The 20,263-nt window shown below is 40.9% G+C and overlaps 1 protein-coding gene across 1 annotated transcript in view; it reads right to left on the bottom strand.

The window, feature by feature from the left end:
• Positions 1 to 986: 986 nt before the first annotated feature.
• LOC118363414 (uncharacterized) overlaps positions 987 to 20,263 on the bottom strand; it is a 36,065-nt gene continuing 16,788 nt past the window's right edge. Inside the window, exon 5 of the mRNA XM_035744248.2 lies at positions 987 to 2,021. Coding sequence (XP_035600141.2) covers positions 987 to 2,021 — 1,035 coding nt within the window. The remainder of the gene's footprint in view (positions 2,022 to 20,263) is intronic.

The raw sequence follows: 20,263 nt of genomic DNA, 5'->3' as shown, positions 1-20,263 counted from the left end.
CTTACGTTTATTTTTGAATCTGTTTTTTAATTTGCTAGAATCTATTTCTGAGGACGAACCGAAAAATCCTCGCCTACTTGGATCCACCCAAGAACCACCTGCTGCCATTGGATGATTCTCCATGAGGAAACTCAAACCTTTCTCTTTCACATTATTGTCTGTGCTGTGGGCCATATCTAAGGCCATCAGAACAAGAGGAAATGTACGGAAATTTCTGGAAGACTCTGATATTATTGATGCCAAGAAATATGTTCTGTACCATGCCTCCTTCATCATACCTTGTGAGCCTTTATTAATGTATTCCCCTTGAAGAGTTTCTGTCACAAAATTAGGATAACTTTCTTTGCCATCTCCTATATTTTCACGGATGGCTGGATAATGTTCTTTGCCAATCTGTTCCTCAACACAACGTTTTATCTCATCTATTCTGTTTTGATCTCCCTTTTCATTGTTGTCAAGCTTTTCCCCCACTGGAAACACATATAAAGATTGGGGGTTTATCTCATAAATCCAGTCATGTAACATCAGGTAGGTGGTCTTATCTTCTCCAAGCTTTGCATTGTGATGGATCACACTTAGGATATCCTCCCCTGACTTCATTTCATAGCAGTTATCAAGAATACCTTTAATGACATTGTTATCTTCAATCCATTTTTTCTCCTTTATTGTATTTCTTCCGTTTATCATTTGCCTCTCAATATTGCATATCCGAAACTCTTCATTGTCCAAATTTGTCTGTAACTTTTTTGAATTTTTATCACTTTTCATTGGTTCAAAAATTGCCCAGGTTAAAGCTTCAAGTTCATCAGTATATTTTCTACGTGCATAAGATTCAACAAATCTCTTTGGATTGTCTGGCCATGTGTCTCTGTATTTTTTAAAACGTTCTTGAACAGAAGTTTCCCCTAGAAAGTTTCTCTCATTTGAAAAAATCCCTTCCCCCATGTTGCTGAACTGTTCCCTAGTGATGACATTTCCATCTCTGTCTAACATTGCCACCACTTTCTTGCTGTCATCCTTATGTTTTGTTTCCAATCCAGTGGGGTTATTTCTACAGTTATCTTCTCCCCAGAGTGGCTGACTTGGAGCAAAGAACTCCTTAGGTGTAGTTCTGTCTCAATAGACCTGGTGTGGAGCTCTTTTAACAGGGTGTTCTTGAAGGCTTCATCAGACCCAACTTCACAGGCCACCACACTTGTGGTTTTAATATGGTCACTAGTCCTGGCAGTACGTCCAATGATGTCAGCCACGTCTTCGGCTTTGTACCCTCCAACCCTCATCTCTCCTTCGCTGTCTCTGCTCCCATGGCCTACAAGGACCAGTCTGCTCTCTTCTGACAGTGGCACCGGGTCGCCTTTGATCACTTTAGGCTGTTGGTTTTCCAGGATGTACACAGAGGTCACAGAGGGATGTTTCTCATATAGAAATTTAGCAGCTTCCCGAACAATGGGGTTATCTTCCAGTATTAGGATGTGCTGTTTATCATACTGTGTGGTGTGATCAATAGGTCTCTTTGGAGCATGGTACTCAGCTGCAGTGTCAGTGTGATCCATGATTTGAAAGATGAGAAGATCTCCTGGGCTGGTAGTTTCCAAGACAGCATTATTGTCATGATACTTAAAAACCCTCATGAAGTCATTATGAAATGAAGAAGTAGTATTGATGTCAAGGGAGAAAACGGATGCTGCTCTCAATGATGGTGTCAACATTAGATTTGCTAGTGAGGAACCAGAGTAACCGGACAGAGTATGTCCATCCTCTGAGGCAGTACCAAATATCTTCACAACTGTGCCACTGTTAACGATTGGGAGACATGAATCATTGTACATACAAGCATCACTGACCATTACTGAATAATGAGGATCTATGCTGTACTCCTCTTCTACTCGCTGACGAGTCCACTCTTCCTTGTCCATTATAAGGAGAAGTTTGTTGCTGTAGGTGTAAGACATTTCAGAAGCAGACAGCAGCAAATCTTGGATCTTTTGTCTATCAATTTCTTCCAGAAACCTTTCAAAATCCTGAGGGAAAAAAACAATATAAAAAACAGATTGAATCTGGGATTCGAAAGATTTAACCACTCTAAAATGCATAGACAGAGCAAGGACTGACCATCCATGGATGCGAAGGCTGACCCTCCATGAGATAAAAATGTGTGTTTTAACCATTTTTGAAACTACAGTGGGGTCCGAAATGATTGACACCATTGATAGGTAGCCTAGCGGTTAAGAGTGTTGGGCCAGTAACCAAAAGGTTGCTGGTTTGAATCCCTGAGCCAAGTAGGTGAAAAATCTGTGCCTTGAGCATGGCACTTAACCCTAATTGCTCCTGTAGGTCGCTGTGGATAAGAGTGTCTACTAAAATATAAAATGTATAAAGATGAGAAATAAAGACTGTACTCAAATACTGAGCTATATTGTACGCACAAAAGTACTACTTGTTTTTTCAAAAGGTAGGCATCAAAATGATTGCCAACCCGAAAGATTTTATGAATAAAGTAGTAAAAAGTTTAGTATTTGGTCCCATATTCCTGCTCTTTTGCACACCAATATATCTACCTGTACATGACCATCTGATCATTTATCACTCCAGTGTTAATCTGCAAAATTGTATTATTCGCCTACCTCCTCATGCCTTTTGCACACATTGTATATAGACTGCCCATTTTTTTCTACTGTGTTATTGACTTGCTAATTGTTTACTCCATGTGTAACTCTGTGTTGTCTGTTCACACTGCTATGCTTTATCTTGGCCAGGTCGCAGTTGCAAATGAGAACTTGTTCTCAACTAGCCTACCTGGTTAAATAAAGGTGAAATAAAAATAAAATATATTTTTTTTTAAAGTACGCAATGACTACATCAAGCTTGTGTATCTTGTTGGATGCATTTGATATTCGTTTTGGTTGTTTCAGATTATTTTGTGCCCAATAGAAATTCATGTAAGTAATGTATTGTGTCATTTTGGAGTCACTTTTATTGTAAATAAGAAGTGAATATGTTTCTGAACACTTCTACATTCATGTGGATGCTACCATGATTACGGATCATCCTGAATGAATCATGAACAATGATGAATGAGAAAGTTACAGAGGTTGAAGATCATACCCCATGACATGCTAACCTCTCACCATTACCTATAACAAGGAGGTTAGCATGGTGAGAGGTTAGCATGTCATGGGGGTATCTTCAACCCTCTGTAACGTTCTCATTCATCATTGTTCATGATTCAATCAGGATTATCAGTTTTGCTTAATTTCGGACACTATGGTTTACAATTGCATTGTTTACAAACAACGGAGTACAGCCAGGCTGAACAAGATTATATTTTGGGTTCTGTTGGGCTACGACAGTTGAACTCAAATGTATTTTTATTTGTTTAACACTTTTTTTGGTTACTACATGATTCCACGTGTGTTATTTCATAGTTTTGACGTCATAGGTGGCTCGTTTCAGCTAGTTGTATCTTGTTCTTGATACTATGTCTTGTTTTGTGGTGGTTTGACTGATTTCATGTCTATACTAATATGTCAAGAATGTGTTAGCTAGCTAATCAACAACTGTAACAATGTATTTAAGAGACTTCAAGTAATCATTGTGCAAATGTAATCATGTTTTCAGTAAACATTTGCAGACTAAATATAGTTTACAAACCAACTGACATACACTCCTGAGGTGTTGAACTGTTACACCCTCTATAACCACTGTGGTTATTATTAGACCCTTCTGGTCATCTGTGAACATTTGAACATCTTGAAGAACAATCTGACCTAAATGGCCATGTACCTTTTAGGGTGGGGGGCCCTGAAGGTAGGTGCCAAAAGAGTAGAACCATCTCCCACTTTTACTCTATGATTTGACGATTAGATGTTCAATGTTTCTTTTGAATTAAGTTTTTTAAATAGGAATATTTTCACCATATCAAAAGGAGAGCTCTGTTCATGTATCAGGTTGGCCTTAAAATGAGGGACAGACATAAATTAATCAGTAATCACGTGAAATAAATAATAAACTTCAGAAATAACTTTGCCAAAGTTACAAACTAATTTAGGGCTTTACAATGATGATGAAAACGTGGATACATTTTTGGGTTAAGTGTGTTAAGTCAAATCAAATCAGGTGTTGACCTTACCGTGAAATGCTTACTTACAAGCCCTTACAAGCCCAGCAATGAAGTTCAAGAAAGACTACAAATAAGTTGGTCCACAATTGTGTAATTGTCTTGTATTTTCAGAAGCATCCAGCTGCAGATGGAGTATGCTGAGGTCTGCAAATGTCTCAGATGGTATTTTTGCATCTCAGTTGGTATTTGCCTGTTAGATTTGCGGGTTTCTGTGATGTACTTCTGAATGTTATTGCTGAACAAATGAGTTAGCTAGCATGCTCTAAATGTAATGGTCGCATTAGCTCACTGCTAATACATAATTGATGTTACAGATTCATGCTATCTACACCATCAACAACATCTATCCTTGCACATCTAATATGCTGTCTCCTATCTACACCATCAACAACATCTATCCTTGCACATCTAATATGCTGTCTCCTATCTACACCATCAACAACATCTATCCTTGCACATCTAATATGCTGTCTCCTATCTACAGTGCCACCGGAAAGGATTCAGACCCCTTGACCTTTTCAACATTTTGTTACGTTACAGCCTTATTCTAAAATGGATTAAATTATTGTTTTTTTTCAACAATCTACACACAATACCCCATAATGACAAAGGCAAAACAGGTTTTTAGAAATTTTAGCTAATATATTACAAATAAAAAATAGAAATATCACATTTTTAGACCCTTTACTCAGTACTTTGTTGAAGCATCTTTGGCAGCGATTACAGCATCGAGTCTTCTTTGGTATGGCACTACAAGCTTGGCACACCTTTCTTTTGGGAAGTTCTTCTCTGCAGATCCTCTCAAGCTCTGTGAGGTTAGATGGGGAGCGTTGCTGCACAAGTATTTTCAGGTCTCTCCAGAGATGTTTGATCGGGTTCAAGTTCGGGCTCTGGCTGGGCCGCTCAAATCAAATCAAATCAAATGTATTTATATAGCCCTTCGTACATCAGCTGATATCTCAAAGTGCTGTACAGAAACCCAGCCTAAAACCCCAAACAGCAAACAATGCAGGTGTAAAAGCACGCTGGAGCGCGTGCTACGGGTGGGTGGGACTTGACCCCGAAGCCACTCCTGCGTTGTCTTAGCTGTATGCTTAGGGTCATTGTCCTTTTGGAAGGTGAACCTTCGCCCCAGTCTGAGGTCCTGAGCGCTCTGGAGAAGGTTTTCATCAAGGATATCTCTCTGTACTTTGCACCGTTCATCTTTGCCTCGATCCTGACTAGTCTCCCAGTCCCTGTCGCTGAAAAACATCCCCACAGTATGATGCTGGTGCCAGGTTTCCTCAGACGTGATGCTTGGCATTTAGGCCAAAGAGTTCAGTCTTGGTTTCATCAGACCAGAGAATCTGGTTTCTCATGCTACCCACCACTGCGACCTGTATGCTCTCGTTGGTTGACCCTCGCTTCATACTCGCCGCCAAACCCTCTGGCTCCAGGTCATCTACAAGTCTCTGCTAGGTAAAGCCCCGCCTTATCTCAGCTCACTGGCCACCATAGCAGCAGCACCCACCCGTAGCACGCGCTCCAGCAGGTATATCTCACTGGTCACTCCCAAAGTCAATTCTTCCTTCGGCCGCCTCTCCTTCAGTTCTCTGCTGCCAATGACTGGAACGAACTGCAAAAATCTCTGAAGCTGGAGACTCTTACCTCCATCACTAGCTTTAAGCACCAGCTGTCAGAGCAGCTCACAGATCACTGCACCTGTACATAGCTCATCTGTAAATAGCCCATCCAATCTACCTCATCCCCATACTGTATGTATTTATTTATCTTGCTCCTTTGCACCCCAGTATCTCTACTTGCACATTCATTTTCTGCACACCCTACCATTCCAGTGTTTAATTGCTATATTGTAATTACTTTGCCACCGTGGCCTATTTATTGCCTTTTTCTCTCTCATCCTACCTCATTTGCACATGCTGTAAAAAAAAATCTTCCAAAAATCTTCCATTTAAGAATGATGGAGGCCACTGTGTTCTTGGGAACCTTCAATGCTGCAGACATTTTTGGTACCCTTCCCCAGATCTGCCTTTACACAATCCTGTCTCGGAGCTCTACGAACAATTTCTTTGACCTCATGGCTTGGTTTTGCTCTGACATGCACTGTCAACTGTGGGACCTTATATAGACAGTTGTGTGCCTTTGATGGGATTGAAACCAGGTGTGATGGAAGACAAGACAAAACAAATGGAAAATGAAAGGTGGATCGGCAATGGCTAGAAGACCGGTGACGTCGACCTCCGGGACGTCGCCCGAACAAGGAGAGGGACCAACTTCGGAGGAAGTCGTGACACACCAACAAACTATGATGGTCCAAACACACCAAGAAAGTCGTGAAGAGGAAGACAACGTCTATTCCCCCTCAAGAGACTGAAAAGAATTGGCATGGGTCCTCAGATCCTCAAAAGTTCTACTGCTGCACCATCAAGAGCATCCTGACTGGTTGCATCACAGCCTGGTATGGCAGCTGCCCGGCATCAGACCGCAAGACACTACGGAGGGTAGTGAGTACAAACCAGGGTTTGTAAGGGTTAAGGGCTTGCATTTCACAGTAAGTTGTATTCGGAACATGTGACAAATAAAAATTAATTTGATTTAAACTCAGTAAAATCCTCATTATTATATTATTATATTATTATTGTAAATTATATTATTGCATGTTGCATTTTTATTTTTGTTCAGTATATACAGTGCATTCGTAAAGTATTCAGACCCCTTGGCTATTTCCACTTTTTGTTACATTACAGCCTTGTTCTAAAATGGATTAAATCAAATTTTCCTATAACTAGCCATTTCTAGAATATTGTCACAGATAGAACAATGAGCCAGATATTTCACCAGATGTAATGTGAAGCATCCTATTGGTGTTTCCACTCACTACCAAATATGGTGATGAGAGGAAGCCCAGTGGCCGGCAGTGGAAGAAGATGGAGCGAGATGGATTTTGGCCAACATTATAAAAATTTTCTCAACGACTAAACATTTGATCTCCATACAGTTTTCTGTTACCAAAATTAGAATCTGTAGCAAATGGAATTTTGTAGACTTTGGGTAAGGGCGCATTTTGTAGACTTTGGGTAAGGGCGAATTGAGCTATTGCACACATGCACTTCACAGAGTAGGTGTTCCCTAATGGAAATATGCAAATAAATTCTAGAACAAGCCAATAGGATCTCACTAGCTTGTGCTTGGCTCTGCCCACATCCTTGTTTGTTCTGCCCACTATGAAACGACAGGCTCTGGTCTATCTTGGGTTAGTTATAAAAAATCTTAGATTTTGCGTTGTAAACTGCCGACTCAAGACCTGACGCTGATTCCACGGTAACATATACAGATTTTGTATTTACACTCATGATTGCACCGAAAGGAAGATAGTTCCTGCATGATAGAATTCTGATCTTGAGTCCTTTCTTTCACCCTGTGAACCCCGTTCATTGCTGCATATATTATTACATATTTTTTCTATGGTTACAGTAATCAAAGATGGAATTGCATTAATCAGATCTAATGATTTACCGGTGGGGTGCTGCTATATTGGTGCTGCTATGATTTGCGGTGGGGTAATACTATATTGACTAGCCTATATATTATTCATTTGAAAGTCCAAAAATGGATATAACCTACCAATCCCAGTTTGCACATTTAAATTAAATGACTGGAATAAATGTGAACAAAGATATGCTACTGTAACTGTACATGTCTGAACTAGAATTACAATTATAGCTCATAAATAACTGTTCATACATGCAGCTTAACAGACACTTTCTTACCTGATCCATTTGAATGACGCATGTTGTAAAATTGTCACATCCCCTAAGACCATCAAATAAAGCCATGGGCTTTTTCTCCACATATGCCCTGAGGAAATACAATAGATCGGTAATACCTAAATCATTTGCTGTTATGTGATTCCTCTTTCAATCGTCTGTACTGGGCAATAATACATTTTGTCACTTCTCTGAGTGGATATGTTACCTGTAATTGCTGAATCTCTTTGTCCTGGTCCCGTGCATTGTTATCTCTCTAAACAGAGATAAACAATATTGAACATCTCAATCAACAATGGCTAAGAGAGGTTTGACAGAGATATCAAGGCTGAATTAAACCCACCTGGTGTCTGCTCCTGTGGTCCTACGTGTCATTTGATCAGGTAATCCTTTCAATCTGTGCAGCGCAGCCACATCAGACCTCAACTCGTCCCAGTCTTTGTCCTCAAGTTCTACGGAAATAAGTTAATTATTGTTAATATTTTACACCGTTTTTAAAATGTGGAATACAAAACAACTACGCTAAATTAAACCCACTTTTAAACTTGCATTGTATTGTGAAAACAGCACTTCTTACCAAACTCTTTTGTTAGTCCAAGGAGACACACAAGGAGCATGACCCCAGTGCACCTTGAAATCCTTGTCCCGCCATTACAACTCCTGCCAAAACATTTGATAGTGAAGGTTGAATACACTCAGTAAAAAGGGTTCAAAAAGGGTTCTTCCACTGTCCCCTTAGGAGAACCCTTTTAGGTTCTACCAGGAACCAAAAGGGCTCTTAAAAGTGTTTTCCTATGGGGACAGCCAAAAAGTGAAGGCAGAGTGAAGGAAGTGTGATCACAATTTGTTAATCTGAAAGAAATAATTTTCACTGGAGCCCATAGACATCCCTTAGAACGTTGGTTTCACTTTTGGTTTATGTGAAATCCCCCAAAACAGGAAATAACACATTGGCTCTGAAGTGTGAATTACATCTGAAACACAAGTCCAGTCCTATCACATACACCACCTTTCTGTCTTTGTCTTCAGCTATGGTTGCAGTCAAATGATAAAGTTCAACAAAACGTTTGGGTTACGGATGTAACCTTGTTTCTCTGAGTAGAGTGACGAGTTGCCGAACGACCTATGGGAACTCCTTCCCCTTCTTGTGACCTGATTGAGATGCTTAATATCAAAGATGTTTACAGTCATCAGAAGTTCCCATAGGTTGTTTGGCGACCAGTTACGAAAATGAAAGGGAACCCTTATTTTTGAATATGAAAAGAAAACAATTGAGTAATACTATCCATAATATCAATGTTATATTTGTTCAGCTTTTACTCAAAAAATGCTATGAAAGAAAATGGAAAACTGCCTATGCCAATCAACAACGGCCTATGGACTGTATAAGAAAATACCATATACAGTTACATTTTCAGTAAACGATCAGTCAAGTAAACCAGTCACTATTATTATAATTTTATCTCATATGGTCACTAAATTGTTATTTAGGAATATGGTCGTACCATATTGCTTAAATCCCTTTCTTACTTCACCCCTTTGTTTTGAATGAAACCTTCCATACATGTTTGCCCATAGTCGAAAGTGGCCAGAAATATACTTGTTGGACCTGAATGCCAAAACATTCAGGTTATAGTGGTGTTCAAAGTTGAGCTATTTTTCAGGTTTGACTAGGTGATATACATCTACCATTTATGCACAGTTGTGGAAAAAGTACCCAATTGTCATACTTGAGTGAAAGTAAAGACAACTTAATAGAAAATTACTCAAGTAAAAATAAAAGTCACCCAGTAAAATACTACTTGAGTAAAAGTCAAAGTATTTGGTTTTAAATATACTTTAGTGTCAAAAGTAAATGTCATTGCTAAAATATACTTTGTATCAAAAGTAAAAGTATAAATAATTTCAAATTCCTTATATTAAACTCCCCCTCACACTCATCTGGAGGTCGAGCACTTCATAAAGCAAACAACGTCATTATCACAACACATAGATTGTAATATGGCATTCCCTGGTGATTTTACCCACTCCTACTGAGAGATGGTGAGTGTTCCTGAGGGTCTACAGTCTCAGTTCTGACAGTTTGAATAATGCTGTCTATGAATGACTCAAACAAAATTTACTGAGTTTGAGCAATTTTGATATAAACAATGTATAGATGTTGCCCTAAGAGTTTTTGCAAAGTTGGTAGAATCATATTCTAAATCATTTGCAGCTGTAATGGCTGCCTAAGGTCTTTCCACCAAGTATTATCTCTGGGGTGTGAAGACATACACCATCAAGACTTCATTTTTATTCATTTGGATATTCTTCTAGAATGTTTCTTTCACTTTGGAAATATGGAGTAGGTTGTGTACATCTGTAGGAAAACAATGCAAGCTGTTTTGTTTTTTGTTATTGTTTTGTTTTTGTTTTTTCTGTTTTTGTAATAGCATAGACATTCCCATTGAAGTTGATATTCAATAGTTGGTGGACCAGCAGCCATCTTTCTGGTGGTAATTGGAAGTTGAAATGTAAATTAAATTTAAATGTCTATGGTTTACCAGCTAAATTGCAGTGGTTTGAAGGGATAGGTCCATTCTATTGCTATTATTGAAATGACACCCAACCTGTATTCAATAGCATGCTGTGTCTCAACCAATGACTGGCACAACACTAAAACCTCAGATCATGTAAAATAGGGTCTAAACTACAACATATCTGAAAATGTTTGAGTTTACACGTTTTTAGATCATTGACATTAAAGGTTTAAAAAAAATAACATTAAGAAAAATCTAGAATGAAAAAAACAGTTTGACAAACCTGTTTGAAAGCTTTCAAATGATATCAAGCTCAACTGTATATCTTTTTCAGGGATGAACATGTCTCATAGTATCTTTCTGACCACTTCTACTATGGTCAAACATTTATGGAAGGTTTCGTTCAAATCAAAGGGGATGTGGTCAGAAAGAGATTGAATTCATATGGAACAGCCCAATAGATGAAATATGCTGCAAAACCATCACAGAAATCCCCATCACCTTGTATAGATGTTAATGTTACTACTTTAATAAAATAAGTAAAATATGAAAATATTGCCACTTACCTTGATCCTGGCCTGGATTCAAAGATACATTAAGTTTGTCTGAAAGTAGTTTCTCTGAATAAGCCTCCCTCAAACCATGAACTTACTGGATATTGGGGATACAGTCAAAACAAAGTGAAAGTGGGAACCTGAAACAGAAGTGAAAGTGGGAACCTACTACAGACTCTTTCATATCTACACACCATCTACACACCATAACCACTGTTTCCCTACCAGAAAACATGTGATACCCTAAAGTGTTGTGTATTAACGCACCCAAATTCAGAAGGAAAGATGGCTTGACTGTGTTTGGTGAGTGTCGGCTCACTTGACCTCAATTAAATACCCAGTGACATAGGCTTGTCAGGTACAGTATATTAAACTTATAATTTGAAAGACCCATAGACATACACTATATACACAAAGGTATGTGAACACCCCCACAAATTAGTGGATTTGGCTATTTCAGCCACACCCTTTGCTGACAGGTGTATAAAATCAAGCACACAGCCATGCAATCTCCATAGACACGCAGCCATGCAATCTCCATAGACAAACATTGTCAGTAGAATGGCCTTACTGAAGAGCTCAGTGACTTTCAACGTGGCACCCTCATAGGATGCCACCTTTCCAACAAGTTATTTTGTCAAATTTCTGCACTGCTAGAGCTTCCCGGTCAACTGTAAATGCTGTTATTGTGAAGTGGAAAAGTCTAGGCGCAATAACAGCTCAGCCGCTAAGTGGTAGGTGGTAGGCCACACAAGCTCACCGAACGGGACCGTCGAGTGCTAAAGCACGTAGCGTGTAAAAATCATCTGTCCTCGGTTGCAACACTCACTACCGAGTTTCAAACTGCCTCTGGAAGCAACGTCAGCACAATAAGTGTTCGTCGGGAGGTCATTAAATGGGCTTCCAGCCGCACACAAGCCTAAAATCACCATGCACAATGCCAGCGTCGGCTGGAGTTGTATAAAGCTCACCGCCATTGGACTCTGGAGCAGTGGAAACACGTTCTCTGGAGCTACACCATTAGGCAGTCCGACAGACGAATCTGGGTTTGGCGGATGCAAGGAGAGAGTTACCTGCCCCAATGCATAGTGCCAACTGTAGAGTTTGGTGGAGGAGTAATAACGGTCTGGGGCTTTTTCATGGTTCGGTTACACATGGAATAAACAAAACATACAGTCAATAATACAGTAGAACAAAAGAAAACAAAAGTCTATATACAGTGAGTGCAAATGAGGTAAGTTAGGGAAATAAATAGTTTAGAACAACAGATTTTTACCTGGCCAGCTCAGGGATTCAAGCCAGCAACCTTTACCAGTTACTGGCCCAACACCTAACCACTAGGCTAACTTGGCAGCTCTGGGTTTGATCCAGCAACCTTTTGGTTACTGGCCCAACGTGCTAACCACTAGGTTACCTGCCACCTCAGCAAAGAGGTGACCAACTCTATATTAATGTTCGACGAGCAGGTATCCACATACTTTTGGTAATGTAGTGTATGACTGGGGTGCAATGTCCCCTGGTGGTCATTAAGTAGTATGGTAAAGCTGGAATATTAACTAACAACATTTTAGTCATTTAGCAGATGCTCTCATCCAAAGCGATTTACAGTAACGAGTGCATATATTAATGGCGTTGCAAGCACCATTAATTGGGGACACAAACCAATCTGAATTCATCATGAGGGTCTGCATGCCCACAACCATACACAATGTAAAATACCTGGTGAGAATAGTACCGTAAAAAAGTGCAACCCGTTTGTTTATTCCATGTAGTATCCGAGACAAGACTTCCCAGACTTCCCGTATCCCAGATATGACTTCCCAAATACAATAAAAACTCCGATACAATAATACATAAGATGACCCGTTTCTTGATTTTACTTTAACTGGAAACAATTGGACACAATTAAGGTTGTCCGTAACAAAACTGGGGCCCCACAAGGGTGCGTTCTGAGCCCTCTCCTGTACTCCCTGTTCACCCACGACTGTGTGGCCATGCACGCCTCCAACTCAATCATCAAGTTTGCAGATGACACTACAGTGATAGGCTTGATTACCAACAATGACGAGACAGCCTACAGGGAGGAGGTGAGGGCACTCGGAGTGTGGTGTCAGGAAAACAACCTCTCACTTAACGTCTGCAAAACAAAGGAAATGATCATGGACTTCAGGAAACAGCAGAGGGAGCACCCCCTATCCACATCGACGGAACAGTAGTGGAGAGGGTAGAAAGTTTTAAGTTCCTCGGCATACACATCACAGACAAACTGAATTGGTCCACCCACACAGACAGCATCGTGAAGAAGGCGCAGCAGCGCCTCTTCAACCTCAGGAGGTTGAAGAAATTTGGCTTGTCACCAAAAGCACTCACAAACTTTTACAGATGCACAATCGAGAGCATCCTGACGGACTGTATCACCGCCTGGTACGGCAACTGCTCCGCCCACAACCGTAAGACTCTCAGAGGGTAGTGAGGTCTGCACAACGCATCACCGGGGCAAACTACCTGCCCTCCAGGACACCTACACCACCCGATGTCACAGGAAGGCCAAAGATCATTAAGGACAACAACCACCCGAGCCACTGCCTGTTCACCCCGCTATCATCCAGAAGGCGAGGTCAGTACAGGTGCATCAAAGCAGGGACCGAGAGACGGAAAAACAGCTTCTATCTCAAGGCCATCAGACTGTTAAACAGCCACCACTAACATTGAAGTGGCTGCTAACCTTACTTTGCTACCTGCCAACTTTACGTTTTTTACTTTTTAATTACCATTTATATTTGTAGTTTTTCCCTCGCTCTACTTTTTTTTCATTAAACTTTTTCAACCAGGACGCTTTATCTGGACGTGGTTCATCAGGACCTCCACCAGCCGAAGCTAAGTAGTAACATTAACATGACGCCTTGTAATTGCAGTCGCTGTACTCATAATATACAGGAGAACGATCGCCTTATGGCGAGGATAGCCGACAGAAACTTTCAACCGGTTCTCCCCATTAAGCAACGGGTTGGAGTCCAAGGCCGAGAATTCTCTGGTCTCTACTCCTCCCGTTATGGGATCTGAACGCCGAAGCCTCCAACCATTAGCTCTGACAAATTGAAAAACCTAGTCATTGGCGACTCCATTACCTGCAGTATTAGACTTAAAACGAATCATCCAGCGACCATGCACTGTTTACCAAGGGGCAGGGCTACCGACGTTAAGGCTAATCTGAAGATGGTGCTGGCTAAAGCTAAAACTGGTGAGTGCAGAGAGTATAAGGATATTGTTATCCACGTCGGCACCAACGATGTTAGGATGAAAGGTTCAGAGGTCACCAAGCGCAACATAGCTGTTAGCCAGCCTGCCAGCTTAGGGGAGCCTGCCACTAGTACAGTCAGTGTAGTCAGCTCAGCTATCCCCATTGAAACCATGTCTGTGCCTCGATCTAGGTTGGGCAAAACTAAACATGGCGGTGTTCGCCTTAGCAATCTCACTGGAAAAAACTTCAGTTAGTTAGTTGAACCAAAAAAAATCTGATCATATTATTCCAGTGCTAGCTTCTCTACACTGGCTTCCTGTTAAGACTAGAGCTGATTTCAAGGTTTAACTGTTAACCTACAAAGCATTACCTGGGCTTGCTCCTACCTATCTTTACAATTTGTTGGTCCTGCCGTACATACCTACACGTACGCTACGGTCACAAGACGCAGGCCTCCTTATTGTCACTATAATTTCTAAGCAAACAGCTGGAGACAGGGCTTTCTCCTATAGAGCTCCATTTTTATGGAATGGTCTGCCTACCCATGTGAGACGCAGACTCGGTCTCAACCTTTAAGTCTTTAATGAAGACTCATATCTTCAGTAGGTCTTGATTGAGTGTAATCTGGCCCAGGAGTGTGAAGGTGAACGGAAAGGCACTGGAGCAATGAACCGCCCTTGCTGTCTCTGCCTGGCCAGTTCCCCTCTCTCCACTGGGCCACAGTGTCTCTCGACCCCTCCTGTCTCAGCTTCCAGTACTTATGCTGCAATAGTTTATGTGTCGGGGGCTAGGGTCAGTCTGTTATATCTGGAGAATTTCTTCTGTCTTATCCGGTGTCCTGTGTGAATTTAAGTATGCTCTCTCGGATTCGGGGCGGAACAACAGATTTCTACATTGTCAGCTAGGGGATTCAATCTAGCAACCTTTCGGTTACTGGCCCAAGGCTCTAACCACTAGGCTACCTGCCACCCTAGCAAGAAAGCATCCCAGTAATTGTTCTGAAACACTGTCCTTTCCAATGAGCACTGCAGAACAGAGCTGACCATTGACACCAAAGACAGATACCAAAGATACTTATTGATCTAAAACCAATCCTTGTCTTCACATACTGTATACACAGAAACACTTTATGCCTCTAAATGGAATACACATGGACATTCTCATATTGAGCTAAACAGCTAAAAACATATATGTTTACTTACATGTTTCTTTTACAGGATGTTGACTGTACATGCATTTCCACAACACAATAGCTGTGTCCCCTCAGTCTGAAATGAATTCATGTCCTTGTCAGTATCTCGACTTGAAAGGTGAAACTATGGTACATGGTGAATACCTATCCCATCCTTTCATTTACTAGTGGTCAGGAAGGAGAGGAGACAAGGAAAGGAAGCCATTACGAGGATTGGAACACAGCCATTCAGGAACCACAGATAAAATCAACACAGTGGGTGTGTCTAACAGGCCATGCGGACCCAAGTGTTTAGGACTCTATTCATTCAAGCCAATTGTGCCCTCTTCAAGACTTTCTTGCTGTGTTTGGACCATTATAGTTTGTTGGTGATGTGGACAGCAAGGAACTTGAAGCTCTCAACCTACTCGGTCTTCCTTTCTTGTAGTCCACGATCATCTCCTTTGTCTTGCTCACGTTGAGGGAGAGATTGTTGTCCTGGCACCACACTGTCGGTATCAGACCTGGCACCGTTGTGTCATCAGCAAACTTAATGATGGTGTTGGAGTCATGCTTGGCCACGCAGTCATGGGTAAACAGGGAGTACAGGAGGGGAATAAGCACACACCCTGAGAGGCCCCGGTGTTGAGGATCATTGTGGGAGATGTGTTGTTGCCTACCCATACCACCTTGGGGCGGCCCGTCAGGAAGTCCAGGATCCAGTTGCAGATGGAGGTGTTGTCCCAGGGTCCTTAGCTTAGTTATGAGCTTTTTGGGAACTCTGGTGTTGAATGCTGAGCTGTAGTCAATCAACAGCATTCTCATATAGGTGTTGCTTTTGTCCAGGTGTGAAAGGGCAGTGTGGCTTGCGATTGAGATTGGGTCATCTGTGGATCGGTTGGGGGCGGTATGCGGGTGGAGTGAGTCTAGGGTTTCTGGGATGATGGTGTTGATGTGAGCCATGACCAGCCTTTCAAAGCACTGCATGGCTACAGACGTGAGTGCTACGGGGCAGTAGTAATTTAGGCTGGTTACTTCACTTTCTTGGGCACCGTGACTATGGTGGTCTGCTTGAAACATGTGGTATTACCCACTCGGTCAGGGAAAGGTTAAAAATGTCAGTGAAGACACTTGCCAGTTGGTCAGCGTATACATTTAGTACATGTCCTGGAAATCCGTCTGGCCCCACGGCCTGTTTAAAGAATGTTGACCTGTTTAAAGGTCTTGCTCACATTGGCTAAGGAGAGCGTGATCACACAGTCGGGCCGGAACAACTGGTGCTCTCGTGCATGCTTCAGTGTTGCTTGCCTCGAGCGAGCATAAAAGGCATTTAGCCCATCTGGTAGGCTTGCGTCACTGGGCAGCTTTTGGCTGGGTTTCCTTTATGGTCCGTAATAGTCTGCAAGCACTGCCACATCCAACGAGCGTCAGAGCCAGTGCAGTAGGATGTAGGTAATTATATAATCACAATGGAAATAGATAATTTGTTGGATTACTTGTGAGGCACAGCTAAGTAAAAGCATAATAATTAGCATTTATATATTTTCCACTGGACTGATGGCCTGCATCTGATGGTCAGTCTGAGGGGAGGGCAGCCTCTCACCCGACTCACCGTCTTCCAGTTGATGGCGCAACTCAAGTTGCACTGCATTGTTTCTGTTTCTGAGAAAGTGAAATATTCCTTGATATTAAAAAAGACAAGCCACTAATACTTTGCTATACTCATTCATTGCAGCTGCAGTGCTGGTTCTAGAGTGTGGAAGTAGGGAGAACGCAAATGTTATGGCTTATAAAGGTGTTGAAGAAAGTGTTGACAGTGCTGAATAACAACTTAAACATGAACTTACACATAAAAACAGCAGCTCTTTGCTGCTTCCGTTGAGTCTCTCGTCGTGGTTTTAAACGTTTTGAAATCTTACGGTATCAACTTTTTTTTTTTTTTTCAAGGCTTTTTACAGTTTATTGCTCGAGGAAACTGTTCAGACACTGTGATCTAAGCTATCTGATTGGCCAGCGCTAGATCTTTAGGTGCAATTGATTTGTTCTCCTTGCCTGCCGGGTAGGTGGAGTTCTTCCTTCAGACACATGACATGGTTCAAAATGGGAACATTATTCCTTTCAGCGCTAGGGCTGCTGAATGAAGGGCACCTACTACCAACAGCGAAATGGATAAAACAAATAGGAATGCAAGACTTTATCTTTGGGTTTTTTACAGAAATATTTGGTGATCGACTAAGAATGCCTTGGAGATTGCTCAGTCGATTGTGATCAACTGTTTGGTGACCACTGGTGTAATTGAATAATTGTCAACCTAAAATATTGTCAGTTTAAATGGGTTTTATATACATTTTCTGTATACATAGCTTTTAAAATATACAGTTGAAGTGGGAAGTTTAAATACATTTAGGTTGGAGTCATCAAAACTCATTTTTCAACCACTCCACAAATTTCTGGTTAACAAACTATAGTTTTGGCAAGTCGGTTAAGACATCTACTTTGTGCATGACACAAGTAACTTTTCCAACAATTGTTTACAGACAGATTATTTCACTTATAATTCACTGTATCACAATTCCAGTGGGTCAGAAGTTGACATACACTAAGTTGAATGTGCCTTTAAACAGCTTGGAAAATTCCAGAAAATTATGTAATGGCTTTAGAAATTGTAGACCTCCACAAGTCTGGTTCATCCTTGGGAGCAATTTACAAACCCTTGAAATTGCCATGTTCATCTGTACAAACAATAGTACGCAAGTATAAACACCATGGGACCGCACAGCCATTATAACGCTCAGGAAGGAGACGCGTTCTGTCTCCTAGAGATGAACGTACTTTGGTGTGAAAGTGCAAATCAATCCCAGAACAACAGCAAAGGACCTTGTGAAGATGCTGGAGGAAACAGGTATCTATATCCACAGTAAAACGAGTCCTAAATTGACATAACCTGAAAGGCTGCTCAGCAAGGAAGAAGCTACTGTTCCAAAACCACCATAAAAGCCAGAGTACGGTTCGCAACTGCACATGGGGACAAGGATCATACTTTTTGGAGAAATGTTCTCTGGTCTGAAGAAACAAAAATAGGACTATATGGCCATAATGACCATCATTATGTTTGGAGGTAAAGGGGGAAGCTTGCAAACCGAAGAACACCATCCCAACCGTGAAGCACGGGGTGGCAGCATCATGTTGTGGGGTTGCTTTGCTGCAGGAGGGAGTGATGCACTTCACAAAATAGATGGCATCATGAGGAAAGAAAATTATGTGGATATATTGAAGCAACATCTCAAGACATCAGTCAGGACGTTAAAGCTTGGTCGCAAATGGTTCTTCCAAATGGACAATGACCCCAAGCATACTTCCAAAGTTGTGGCAAAATGGCTTAAGGACAACAAAGTCCATGTATTGGAGTGGCCATCACAAAGCCCTGACCTCAATCCTATAGAACATTTGTGGGCAGAACTGAAAAAAACGTATGCGAGCAAGGAGGCCTACAAACCTGACTCAGTTACACCAGCTCTGTCAGGAGGAATGTGCCAAAATTCACCCAACATTTTGGGAAGCTTGTGGAAGGCTACCGAAACGTTTGACCCAAGTTAAACAATTTAAAGGCAAAGCTACCGAATACTAATTGAGTATATTTTAACCTCTGACCCACTGGGAATGTGATGAAAGAAATAAAGCTGAAATAAATTATTCTCTCTGCTATTATTCTGACATTTCACATTCTTAAAATAAAGCGGTGATCCTAACTGACCTAAGACAAGGAATTTGTTCTAGGGTTAAATGTCAGGAATTGTGAAAAGCGGAGTTAAAATTAATTTTGCTCAGGTGTATGTAAACTTCAGACTTCAACTATATGTAAACAGACCATAAATGTCAACATTTTTGTTAAAAAGCTGTGAGTGCTCTTAAAAAGCTGTGAGTGCTCTTAAAAAGCTGTGAGTGCTATTATATATGATACAATATCAGTACTTCACTTACAACTTGTCTAACTCCTATCTCAACTGATTTCAGTCATTGTATGGCTGTGGATTGACAGCATTGTTTGAATGGAATGTTGGCATATTGGTAGTTCATAAAAAATAAAAATAAATTAAATCATTCCTCTAAAACTGTCTGGCTATCTCGCTAACAAAACACAGAGTGCAGATAAATTCTTCAAATTCATTATTTTACACAGGTTTATCACAGCAATAGCAAACCATGTTTGACCAACTCCCTGACCAAAATGGCTGACATTTATCCCATTGTGAGAAGTTCATTCTAGTTTTCTAATTCTATGTTTGTTACCATATTTTTAAGCTTGATACATTGATACAGAAGTCATAATGAGTGAATGTGGTGTGTGTCCACTATATAAGGACAATGTAAATTGTTTTCATGAATGGTCATTGCCATCTACTTGTTTATTTTTTATAATTTTTTATTATTATTACCCTAGCATTACCTTTATGCAATATTCTCTACTGTAGGCCTTATGTGCCTATTTAGCATTAGCATACTTTTGCTCTAATAGGCTACTAAATAAGCACAAAAAGAAACAGCTGACAAAGTTAACTCCATAACCACAGAACAAGCTGCCCATATGCTTCCTAAATAATTAATGACATGCTGTAGTGTGGTGGACTGACTTGAAAAGTTACCTTGGCGACAACTGGATGCCTCGGATGATTAGGTTCTATTAACTAAAGGCTCTGTGTGAGATTATTATATCTTTTTACAAACCACTAGTGCTAGGCTTTCCAATACTGTCATCTGCTGTTCAGTTCAACACATGCCACATCCAAGCTGAAAGGAAACTGGTCAATTCAAGCATAGATGTATAGTAGGGTAGAAATAAGTCCATAAAACGATTGAGCTTTGCATTTTATTAATATTTCCAGACAGAGTA

The sequence above is a fragment of the Oncorhynchus keta genome, chromosome 30 (genome assembly GCF_023373465.1).
Source record: "Oncorhynchus keta strain PuntledgeMale-10-30-2019 chromosome 30, Oket_V2, whole genome shotgun sequence".
NCBI lineage: Eukaryota > Metazoa > Chordata > Actinopteri > Salmoniformes > Salmonidae > Oncorhynchus > Oncorhynchus keta.
This window is presented reverse-complemented; position numbering and strand designations above follow the sequence as displayed.